Source organism: Eretmochelys imbricata, chromosome 9 (genome assembly GCF_965152235.1).
Source record: "Eretmochelys imbricata isolate rEreImb1 chromosome 9, rEreImb1.hap1, whole genome shotgun sequence".
In the NCBI taxonomy this organism is placed as follows: domain Eukaryota; kingdom Metazoa; phylum Chordata; order Testudines; family Cheloniidae; genus Eretmochelys; species Eretmochelys imbricata.
In genome coordinates, this window is record NC_135580.1 from 15,879,736 (window position 1) to 15,892,071 (window position 12,336).

General features: G+C 42.4%; 1 protein-coding gene across 1 annotated transcript; it reads right to left on the bottom strand.

Moving 5' to 3' along the window:
• Positions 1-5,533: 5,533 nt before the first annotated feature.
• Positions 5,534-11,642, bottom strand: TMEM212 (transmembrane protein 212). The gene is made up of 3 exons (XM_077827233.1): positions 11,478-11,642; positions 6,508-6,567; positions 5,534-5,908 (listed from the first exon to the last, which is right to left on the bottom strand). Exons 1-3 carry the CDS (start codon positions 11,640-11,642, stop codon positions 5,534-5,536), a joined length of 600 nt encoding a protein of 199 aa, XP_077683359.1.
• Positions 11,643-12,336: the final 694 nt, after the last annotated feature.

Here is a 12,336-nt window from a genome sequence, read left to right on the forward strand (position 1 = left end):
AGTCACATACCGTCCATGTTCACAAACAAAACAAACCACTCCTGGGGTGCAAGTCCAACAGGACTGTCTCACAGTACCCTGGGCTGACCTGCCTCTCAAATTGTCCCTGCTGTGGTATGGAGCATTACTCCCAGGGCTTCCTCCCTGGGAGCTTTTCGCCTATTGCCTCAGCTCTCCAGTTGGGCACTCTTTATAGTTCAACCCCCTTCCGGAGTGGTATCAAAAGTCCCACAAATGTTGACTCTGTCTCTGGGACTTCAGCTCTGTGGCTGTGGGCTACTTCCCTTTTTAGGGCTTAAGCCGCTTCCCTAGTTGCTGGGGGGCAACCCAGGCCCACCCACTACTCTGGGTCCAGACCCAGAGAACTTATAAGTAGCAGCTTCCTGCTGCATCCCATTAATACTGTCTGCATTTCCTTTGACCACTTCCCTGTCGCCCCAGTGCCTTCACCCTTATCTCAGGGCTGAGGTTTTTCTTGCTCACTTTCCTTACTCCAGCCTGCAACTGCACTCTCCAGGAGCTCCTTTTATATGCAGCTGCTGGGCTCTGATTTGCTGCTCCCTGCAGCCTCTCTCTGATTGGCTGCTTCCCCCTCAACCTCTTTAGGCATCATGGAGGCCTCACTGTGTCATTACACAGGGTACAATCTGGACTGCTGAACAGCTGTGTCCCCTCAGTTCTCCAACATGGGGGGCCTTTTACACTGCTTTGCTATGGCAGCAACCACTTCTGGTCTGCTCACACACAGCCTCCAGCATGTAAATAACTCCTAGCTATATGCTATGAGTGCTATGGCCAACCATTCTTGAATTACACTGCAGGGCAAAATCAGGAAGCTCCCAGTTCCAGACTTTCTCTCAGATATGTGTGTCTTGTACTGCCCAGTCCTCTCCCGGACAATAAAAGCTCATTTAAGTCCATCACTATATTAATAGAAAATAGTATGCACAAATCTGTTATTTCAAATGGAGTTTCCCAAACACTTCAGTCCAAGCACACTGTTTAGATAAAACAATAAAACAAGTTTATTAACTGCAGAAAGATAGATTTTAAGTGACTACAAGTAATGAGGCATAAAAGTCATAATTGATTACAAGTAAATAAAAAGTAAAAGACTAACTTAACAAGCTAAGTGAATTCAAAGCAAACATCTCTCATCACATATTCTAGCAGTCCTATGGGCTGAATCGTTCAGTCACAATCCCTCCCTTAGTCCAACGCTGTTTCCTTTGTTCTGCTGCTGTTGTCAATGTTGTGAGTAGAGGTGGAGGGAGAGAGAACTTGGGAGGTCTGTCCCCCATTCTGATATTTTTTCCTCTTTTTTGAGAATCATCTCCACTTGGGGTTCAGGAGACAGAAAGTTTGTGGGGATGGGAACCTCCAGCTGCTTCTTTGCCAAGATGCAAATTTCTCGCTCACACCTTTATTCCTGCCAAAGAATGGCCATTTGATTTTGTTGGTTGATATAACCATTAAAACATATTGTTTTATAACTAAATAGAGCCTTTACATGACATTTGGTACAGATTTTTGCTACCTAGGAGAGTGTGCTATAACTACAGACATTTATACAAGTAATTATATAGCTTAATATTTTCAAATTCTTATTAATTAATTGCACATTTTTAGCATGTTAGAAAACAGTGAATGATATATTGCTTATTTACTAGATAATTAACTTTTTGCTTATGATTTGTGTCAAGCTGCATTGGATGGCCAGTGGAATTTAAACACACACAAACAGCATATAAAATTCATTTTTATTAAACAAAACAAGCCCTCAATAAAGTATATGACTTATTGTGCCATATTTATTATGCTTGACCTCAAAAGTTAAATGTTTTTCCCCTGGTTCTTTCTTTATATAGAAAAGCAGCCTTTAAGTCAAAGCTTTAGATTGAGGCTCATGGATTCAGTTTATTTATTTTTTATTTAAATGTGTTAAGAGATTTTAATAAATTTAGGCCTTAACATATTTTATATTAAATTCAGATTTCATATTAAACCGATTTATTTTAAAGAGAAAAATTTATTATAAATTAAATGACAAAATAAAAACATCCCATTTAAATTAAAAAAACCCTTGATTTAAATTTTTTTTTGTCCACCCTGTTTTAACGTGATATGCAGATGCTTTGGGATTCCAATTTCTTCCATTGTCCTCTCCCATCACCAGGTGTCTCCACTGATGAAAATCAGCCCCTTCATGTGGTTCCCAGAGTTGTCACGCTGTATGTCAGCTCCCTATTTAAAGTACGTTTTTTTTATAGCCACCAAGCTGCACCCCATCAGTTTGACTAACAAAGAGGTAGCATGAGTAATGGGTCACATGTAACTGCACTTGCTACATATTCCTAGGACCAGCTCTCTCAACTTCATTGACTTCAAGCAGGGTTGCCACATAGCTAAGACAGAATTTTGGCCCATTGACTTCAGTTGGATTGCATAGGTGTAAACTGAGAAGAGAATTTTGCCCAAGGAGTATAGTGAGAACTGAATGAGGCTTTCATGTTCCGGGGGACTCTATATAGTCACTGCCTTTAGGTGGCTGTGAATTTTATTTCTTCCTGAAATTTCAGTTTGATCTGAATTCAGCAAAGCTTTTCAATTTTGACCAAGGTAGAATTCATAGAATCATAGAATCATAGAATATCAGGGTTGGAAGGGACCTCAGGAGGTCATCTAGTCCAACCCCCTGCTCAAAGCAGGACCAAAGCAGGAATTCCACCAGCTCTGCAAGGTGAGGGCAGAGAGCGAGTAGCTCTGCACAGTAGCATATTCTGAATATGAATATTAGTAAAATGAAAACTGATGAACTCTGTTCTTTGAAGGCTCGCCCCTCAGGCAGGGAACAAAGTGAAAGCCTGAGCCTCCAGTTGATATGGAACTGCACCCAGGAGTAAAAGTCTGCAGGATCAGGCCTTAGATCAGGGATCGGCAACCTTTGGCACGCAGCCCGTGAGGGAAAGCTGCTGGCGGGCTGGGATGGTTTGTTTACCTGCAGCGTTAGGGTTGCCGAGGGATGTGCTGGCCGCCCTTCCTGCAGCGCCCATTGGCCTGGAATGGCGAACCGTGGCCAGTGGAAGCTGCGATCGACCGAACCTGCTGACGCTGCAGGTAAACAAACTGGCCCAGCCCGCCAGCGGCTTTCCCTCATGGGCCGCGTGCCAAAGGTTGCCAATCCCTGCCTTAGATGAATTCATTAAATGCCTGATTTACATTGCTAGCCAGTTGTTTCCTGACTAGCAGGTGCCAAAATATAATGATAGTAAAGAGGGGCTGTTCTCCCACATGCACATGGGAATTCATAGAAGAGAACTGGAAAGTTTGGCAAAAAAGAGTGTTGAAATGTACAGCTACCTGGTGGCAGCTGTAGCTGATTCTGCGGATGTTGTAGATGGCTGTTTAATTGTATGTTGCTCAATGTAAAAGGAGTACAAGTTACGTGAATAACCACAGGTTCATTTAAAAAAAATACCAAAGCGTTTAAAAGAATGTTTTTCCTTTTTTTTTTTTCCTCCTGGCAGGTTGCAAAAATACCCTCCAATAATGAAATGAAAACAAGCTGAATGGTTACATTTCATGGAGGAGGGAAGATATAGTTGCAGCCAGCTGGAGCATGTCTGGGCCAGTGTCTCACTTCTTTTCTTTCTGCTAGTTTAGTGCTGCTCCAAGAATGCAGACAATGCTAATGCTGTCTGTCACTGTTTCAGATTTGATTTCCACACTCAGAACTATACTTATTAAATGAAACCCCATTGTCAGGCTGGCACATTTCCCCACTGCTCTTTTAGGTTTTACTTTTGAATTGCTCCTGTGTGCCTGGGTGCCATGCTCACATGCTGGAAATGAACTAGTGTAGTACGGAATAAGGTACAAATATGAAGGGAGAGTATTGTATTGTCTTAATCAAGCTTGTTGTATTAGCTCTGTATCAAATCTTCCAAATTTCTTTTGCAGTCTCATCCACAGCTAAGGCGCACATAAATCTTTGAGGGTGGACTCAGCAATGAGGCAGGGAAGGATGGGTTTTAAAAGAGTCTCATGACTGATGGATCAATTAGGTGTTCAGTTGGAGGCTGGTCTGCAGGCAGGGTACTGACTGTACTGCTTGTAGGAGAAAACTTTTAGATAATCAGGGCTTGATTGTGCAAAGTGCTGAGCACCCAAGCCCTGGCCCAGCAAAGCACCTAAATCTGTGGGTAGTCCTATTGTCTTCAATGGGACCATTCATGTGCTTAACTCAAAGCATGTGCTTAACTGAGTGCTGGATCAGGGCCAGAATGTTCAGTATCAACAGGACTGAACTCTCAATGAAGAATAGGAAGTGGTTAACAGTGGTCAACAGAACAGGAAGTGGTCAACAGAATGCAGGAACATCCATCTGGGGAAATATATATTGGAGGAGAAGTAGTAACCATAAAAATAACAAAAGGTCAGTTCATGTCTTCTGAAAAATACCACGGAAGACAGGAAAATTATGAACAATATCAATAAAGCTCATGGGAAGTACAAATACAAGAGATGTCCAGTGCTGTGGATTGCAAGCTCTTTGGTCTTTTCAACCTCACTTTAAACTAGGCTCATGACTTACAACCTTTTCATTAGGCTTGTAGCCCTTTAATGGCCATTGATGTGACATGATTCATTATTCAATAAGTGCCAACAGTGCCAAATAAGAAGGTGAGGTCCATGCTGTGACAGGTTCCTCACAGCCTGGGCTCCCTTTCACAATGTACTGCTATGACAAGCTGCAAAGCCCTCCAGCCTGCACTTTCACCAGCATTCACACAGGTAGGGACACACCCAGCTGCAGTTACAGGCAGGCTCTCTAACCACCAGCTGTAACCTTGGGAGTTCAATACAAGCCTGGAGTGGCAACTATTAATTTTTAGAATCCTTGCAGGCGCCCACTTTCTGCACTCAGAGTGACAGAGTGGGAATTCAGCTTGACAGCTCCTAACTGCCAAGAAATTTGGCCTTGACTCCCAGTGCTATCTGTACATTAGCCTTGAGCCTTCCATGCTTTTTCAGAGACAGTGCCTGATAAATCTGCACACAAAGTAGGGATGTCACACCTTTAATGATGATTATTTTTGACACCTGGCCTTGCTGTTCAGGTAACATGTCTGTGCCTGTATAGCTTTTAACTATACCTCACACTGTAACCAGTCAGAATTTCACAGTCATAAAGGAGGAGCGAATTCAAGAACTTCTACTCCAAGGGTTTGACTCCACTGAAGTCAAAGAAAAGGTTCCACTTGATTTCAGGGGGTGTTGAATCAGGTCCTAATATCACAGGCCCTTGTTGCATATGCTAAAGAAATATCCCATTTAGGTGAAATAGTATTAGGGCACAAAGGATCTACAGGGCCACTTATTTATCTCATTTGAATGGGCGTAAATCTGGAATAGTTCTGTTTTCTTCAGTTGAGTTATTGAAGTGTAAATCTGGTGTGAGTGAGTTCAGGATGTGGCCTAACCTTGAGCAGGTCTGACATGCCACTAAGTAAAGGGAAGTTGGTAGTCATAGCTACTGTGTTATTGGCAGTAATCCGCTTTCCCTATAATGATTGATACTCACATTTAAATGTCCAAATTGGAGCAGTCTTGCAGTGAGCTTGATCACAATAGCCAAAGAACCACAAAACATGACAAAACTTGAGCAAAGGTCTAGTATTTGTAGAACCAGATGGTACCACTCGTAGTGCAATGGGTCCTTGCAAAGAGACATAAATTCCTTGTAGGGAAAAGGGAACAAAACTGCATAACCGAGATAGTTGGTCCCTGCAATCCCAGCAAATGAATAGTAGCAATATGGACCAAGCAGGATGGAGACAATTGCAACAGCAAATTGAATTGGGGAGCCCATGATGCTCAATATGCCAAAGGCGAAGCTAGCTTCCCACTGAAATTGAGACAGAAACATACTATTACTCTTCTGACTAATGAGAGGAAAAAATCTATTAAAAACCTTTGACTAAAGAGAGTGGGAGATTTCCTATTACTTCACTTCTTTTCTATTCTAAACCCTAATGTGACCAGAACAAGAAACATACTGGAGGGGGAAATAAGCAAAATCAATATCATATATGCCACTTGCTATAAAAAATTATGTGGATTCTCTACAGGGAAGATGAATGTAGGGAAACCAAATTTTGCTAAAAACACTAGAACAAATTAGAGCAGATGTATTTTATTTCTGCATTTGTCATGTATCACAGAAAGACATAAATTCCAGTGGGCGGCCTTAACTTCCAAACTTGAACACTAACAAAAATCCCCATTTTAAAGACAGGAAGTAACTCTGGAACTAGTAGAATCACCAAGCTGGTAGAACGTTTAAAGCTTGTTCGCTTTAAGCCCTGTATAGTGTATTTGATCCACAATTTTAGTAGCAAACTATGCTTTTTCCTCTTGAATATAATATAATCTGGATTAACCCTGCAGTTCCCCTGACTTCTCTGCTGTATTTAGACACCATATTGAATAATGACATAAGCTTACAAGTGATCTTTGTGTTTGTCCTCTGTCAGCCAAAAGAATAAGTACACCAGCAATAACAGCCTGTGAATGAGGGAAACAGACAGTTACACCCGTAATACTTCGTAATGCTAGTAGTAATTTAAACTCTGAAATGCTTTGCAAACGTTTTAATCGTTATCATAACTTGATGGGCCAAATTCTGCCTTCATTAATATTCATTAAACCTGCATCGCTCCCAGTGGGGTGGCACAGGTGTAACTGAGGGTAGCAATTAGACTGAGGTTGACTGTATGTGGTGATGATGATTTATTTGGGAACTCTGTCCATACAGCCAATGAATTCTGGGTCATATTATGTGTGAAAATTACTGGGTCACTGAATATCTCTGGGTGCATGTGTAGTCCACCATGGGCTGATGGCTTTTAGCACATACCCATACGATTATGGACAATAGAGAGTTGTTAACCTTAATGACTCTGACTGCACAATGGGTATGCTAACAAGGTTGGCTGCAGCTCGGAGAACGAGTATGCGCCAGTTCATCAATAGGAAGTTGATGAGGAAGACCCGTGTGGTTGCTGAATTCCCCACTGGAGGCACAACTCCATTTATGCTAAATATATCAGAAATGAATTTGGCTCACTGTGCTCAACCTTTTTGCCAGCCCATGAATCTTGGATCTGCCTGTATCTTTGCTCCTAATAATGTATTGTTGATGATTGGAACCACCAAAGGCAAATGTGTCTGAAACAAGACTCTGAAGGTCAGAAGATCAGAAAATGGCATAATTTGGGCTCTCATTGCTGACACAGAGGCAAATGTATCAACAAGTTTGAAAACCCAGAACCTTGAGCAATATGGTTTTGTGGTTTGTTTCCCATTTCTGGCATGTTAAATGTTTTAAGACCTCAATTTTAATATTTCATGGCACTTTGTATTTAAAATTTTTGATTTAGGGAATTTGAAAATACTTCTCCTGAGGCCGAGCCTGAAATGATAATCTTGGCATAGCCATAACATAAAGTTCTCATGGATAAAAGCAGAAACATCTGGAGTCATGAGTGGTAGTTGGCTAAATTAAGCAGAAGAAAAGCCACAAGCAGGGGATCCTACAGGGTTCTAGCCAGAATAAATTAGGCTACAAAATAAGAGTACTATTAAGAGCAATTGTAATACTGAGGCTGCACTATAAGATGAGAGCCAAACTCTTTCACAATCTTCTTTGTCAACTGAGAGGGGTTCAATTTACACTTAATGCACATGTGGTTGGTGGAACAAAGGAAAAACTGAAGATGGATAAAAGCAGGGGAGGGATTATACATCATGCTGGTTTAGCTCCAGGCAGATAATTTAAACTAGTAGATGATCAGTTTCCAGTTTGTTTTAAATACACTGGCAAGACATGTTACTTTCTATCCCAAAGTTTAAAATGCCATAACATTGCAGTTTTGTAAGCACTGCCATTTTGGTTTTTTTTTTCTTAATTCTTAATCTGATCCAGTGTAGCCAATGGGATTCTTTCCATTGATTCAGGGTCTGTTTTTAAAGGCATTGTTCAGCATTGTACAGCCAAACTCCCTAAACAGGCTGCTGCCTAGCAGAATTTTCAGTCCTAAAGTAGTTGGCACTTAGCCACCTATCTCCCCATTCACTTCCTGGGGTCATGTATGCACCTAAATATGGAGGCTGCAGAATCCTGGGATCTGAGTACTGCCCTGCCTAACAGGACTTTCAACACAAGCGAGGCAACCTTTAAGTGATAGAAGACAGGTCAGCTTCTGTGCACCAGTGTCTGCGTGCAACAATTACACTGCAGTCTTACACCATGTTCACCTGTTGCAGCTGCTACATCTACAAGGCCATTTCCATTATCTAGTTCGGAGCTGGAGAAGGAAAAGGAGTCATATTCCTCTCCCACTGGAATCCCCCCTCAGCACTGTCACTACCCGAGGCCACAGAACACGATGCACTCCGCCGCCTGCTCCTGGATTCCAGACATTCAATGGATAGAGAGAACAGTGAATCAGATTTCCCCCCGTGCTGTGTAATCTGTATTTGTGCTCAGTCTGTGTTCTTCCCATATACGCGTGCATTCAGCACCAAGTGCATGATCCTGCTTTGAGCCATCCTCCAGACCGTTCTCCATGGGCTGCCCATCAGTGAAACATCCTTCTACCACCATCAGCTCAACTTCCCTTCCCCATCCCCTGCTCCACACGGACCCAGTCTGGCCTGATCCTCCCCTACCAAATGCCCGTAACCCACCAAAATGGTACACTTCCCATGACTTTCCCCAGCCCCCATGTACCTCTTTTGTCAGACCCTCCCATAGCACCCAATCACTTTCGTGTTACCAGCCCTTACCTATCATTCAGACACATCTGTGTGTCTATTCCATCCCCCTTATGCAATCATCTTTGTGCATCAAACCACCTCCCAGCAGCCCCCTGTCTCTCACCTTCACCCCCCCTCCCAAGCAGCCTTTCCTACTCCATTGCACCAATCTGCCTTTTACAGTTCTGTTTCCACTCGGTCATGACCTGGCCATAAGTGCAAGGCTAAAGTAAAGATGACTGACCCCAGTCTCAGCACATCCTAACAAACAGGCCCCTCACAAACAGTGGAGTGCCTGGGATGTCCTGTGACAGCTGCCACCAAGCTTGGAACCACTGGGTAGAAAATCTAAAGATGCCTGGTGGTTTGCACAGAAATACCCCCTAATGCACCATATCCCAGTCATTATGGGGCTCAAGTTGGGGCTCTCAAGCCTTCCAGGCTCTCTCTGCAGCGCAGCTGGGAGAATGGAAGTCCTGGAATGGGCTTCTCGTGTCTGTGGCTCAGAGGCTGCCCCACCACGTGGGCTTCTCTGGGCCAGGAGCCCTAGGACATCCAACCCCCTGGGCCAGCTGATTGCCTGACTCCCACAGCCTGGTGAATGAACTGCCCTGAGAGTCAGGCAGACTGGAGAGCCAGCTGGCCCAGGAGTTTGGAAGCTCTAGGGCAGACCCTGTGGTGGGGCCTCTCAGAAGCCACAGACCTTGGAAGTCCTGGCAGCAGCTTGTGAAGCTGACATGATTCTTGTCAGTTTCACTGCTGCTCTTTTAGCAGCTGCAAGGGTCCATGGAGTGTATTTCATTTCCTGTGCTGGTGTTTCCAAACCAAACCTTTGTTGGAATTTCTGATTCACAGGAAATAAATAAATAAATAAATAGGTTTCATTCACACTTGGAACAAAACCAAATTTCAAACAGTTGAAAATTCCTGCAAACCAGAAATTCCGAGTTTCAGCCAGCTCTACTTAGCACTCACTGTCTGTCTCTGTACTTTAGGATGAATGGTGTTGGATCAGTGGGCAGGGCCAAACATAAGCAATGTGAAGAAATCTTTCTATTACCATGATATGGTATCTTGGCCATCACAATGAAAACAAATCTGATCATACATGTAACAACTTATTTGTTCACTAAATTAGCAATGGCATTACCAGCTTCAGGACTTGGAGCCAGAGTCTTCCGTCCAGTTTTAAGCTAACAACCCTATTGAAGGCAATGAAAAGTTCTGCTTAAAAACTGATGAAACAGCATAGTTCTTCCTTAGTTCAAGGGGCTGTGGAATCAGAGCTGAGGCAAAGCTGGAAGTTTAAATTTCGTGGCTTGGATAAAATGGGATCTATAGCTGTACCACCCTTATTTTCACTTTGCTAAACCAAACCCACTCCATGTTTGTCCACATCTCTTTGTGGAATGTACCAGAGGAAGTGGCCACAAAATCATCCCTAAACAAATGACACTGTTAGAAACACCCGAATCCCATCAACAGCAATGTTTTAAGTAAAGCGATACCCAAAACTGCAATTAAACACTGGTGGAAGGGATAGGATGAGGATCACAGAACATAATTCAATCAATTCTGGCATATTGTTTTAATGTAATTTATTATGTGGATCCTATCATCAGCAGGACATCAGTAACTCTCAAAAACGTCAGCAATCCAAGGCGCTCAGAGTAAAGGATTTTTACTTGAGCATCTTTTGATGCCTCTTTTCTAGTAAATGAAGGTAGAAACTGGTGGGTGATTTCATGAACTAGGGAACTGAAGGAAAACTCCAAGCCCCCATCCTTTTAAAGCCCCTTCCTCAGGGCTGAATTATCATCAAAACAATCACAAAACCAAAAGCAGATCAACTGAAAAACACTGGGCAATAATCCCCCAAAGGCTCCCCACGCTGGAACCAGCTAGTAGGGAAGAAGGAAGGACACCCTTTAATTCTCCTTTTGACCCAGCTTCCCCTTCCTTTTACACTCCACCCAAGCAGCAATGGGATCAGCCTGGAACTTGTAACCCTTTACAGGCTGCAATCTCTTTACATTGTTACAAAATTCTGCCCTATAACATACAGCCCCCTGCAATGAGCTGACTTCAGTGGGGATGCACTAGGTGTAAACCAGAGCAGAATTTGAGTCTTAAACTATTATAGAGATTTCATGGGTCTGTGGCTGCATAATTTTTAACTCAAAAACTTGCTGCACTTGTATACATCTTCATGCATAGTTTGAAACCTAAAACATAAACAGGCTTCTGCTGAAACTAAAGGACATGAACCCAAGAGCAGCAAATCAGTGTGAGAGAGGAGCCAAATTCTGATAACACTTGCAAGAGTATATCTCCAGTCATGTTACTTCACATTGACACTGGTGTAACTGAAATCCAGATTTGGCCCAGAGTTGGAGAGTTTCGTTTTTGCTAGCAAAGAAAAATTGTGAGAGCCAAATATCCTGAAACAATCAATATCTTAACATTTATTGCAAAGTTAAATCTTATCAAGGAGTTGCAGGGAGCTCCTGTATTTAATTTAATGTTGAATACTCCAAGTACTTCTTCTTAAAGAGCTTATATTAATAGGAATCAAATTCAGACATGGTTGACTTTTCCTAGAATTTCAGTAACTTCTCTAATATCTTTTCCCTGCTAACATTTTTCTTGTGGCCTACCAAAGTTCCATTCCAGATGGGACAGGCGATTCGAACGCTCCAGCCAGCAAACCAAGGCTTATAAGAAAAAACAGGAAAGAAAGCAAAAATTCCAGAGAAAATGCTTATAATCCCAAAGGTAATAAGTGTCCCTCCGGTACCCTCATACAGGCTCTTTGTTTTCATTGTGAGTCTCTCTCTCTCTCTTCCTCTTTCCCTCTGCTTGATTCACATCAAGGATTAGTAACTAAAGCCTAGTCAAAGACATTTCATTATAAACAGAAGTTTCTTAGAGACTGTAGTCATGACGCATGCAGATTGTGTACCTACCACGACAAAACATTATTCTAGTTAACTTAAATTAATCCTACGTAGCCACAAGTGGAATCAAAAAGGCACCTAATGTGCCCAATAACATAAAATGGCTTTCTTTAAAATAATAATCCCTGTCCACTTTCAGCTGCAGAAAAACCCATCTAGTGATTTCGAATTACTTCTTCATCTGTCTTCCCATGAGGCGCGATCACTTCCTACTTTGTGGAGAGCCAGAAATTTGCTGACAGAACTATAGTCAATTCCAATGTTTCCAATTCTGACTAGTGTATTAGAGCCAAGATTGAACCAATATCCTTTGTGTCTTATAGGTCAGCATGTGCAGAACACAGATGCATATGTCTCTGCATGTGACCATGCTCACCCCTAGCAATAGGTATTTATAACATAAAATTTGTGTCAGGAGGTTTTCACTGGGGATTTTGCTTGTTTCTGTTTTAAAATCAAGTGCCCTGCGCAATTCATGTTGTTAACTTTCGATCATCCCCCCAAAAACAGGCAGATAATTTCAGTTCCAAGCATGGGACAGAAGAGGGGCATGGGAAGA

Excerpts from the sequence above, each read along its gene's own strand:
- TMEM212 (XM_077827233.1), bottom strand. The coding sequence starts at position 11,642 with ATGAAAACAAAGAGCCTGTATGAGGGTACCGGAGGGACACTTATTACC. Across the intron at positions 6,568-11,477 it reads CCATCTGGAATGGAACTTTG|GCTGTTATTGCTGGTGTACT; the intron begins GTAGGCCACAAG and ends CCTCATTCACAG. Across the intron at positions 5,909-6,507 it reads GACAAACACAAAGATCACTT|TGGGAAGCTAGCTTCGCCTT; the intron begins GTAAGCTTATGT and ends TCTCAATTTCAG.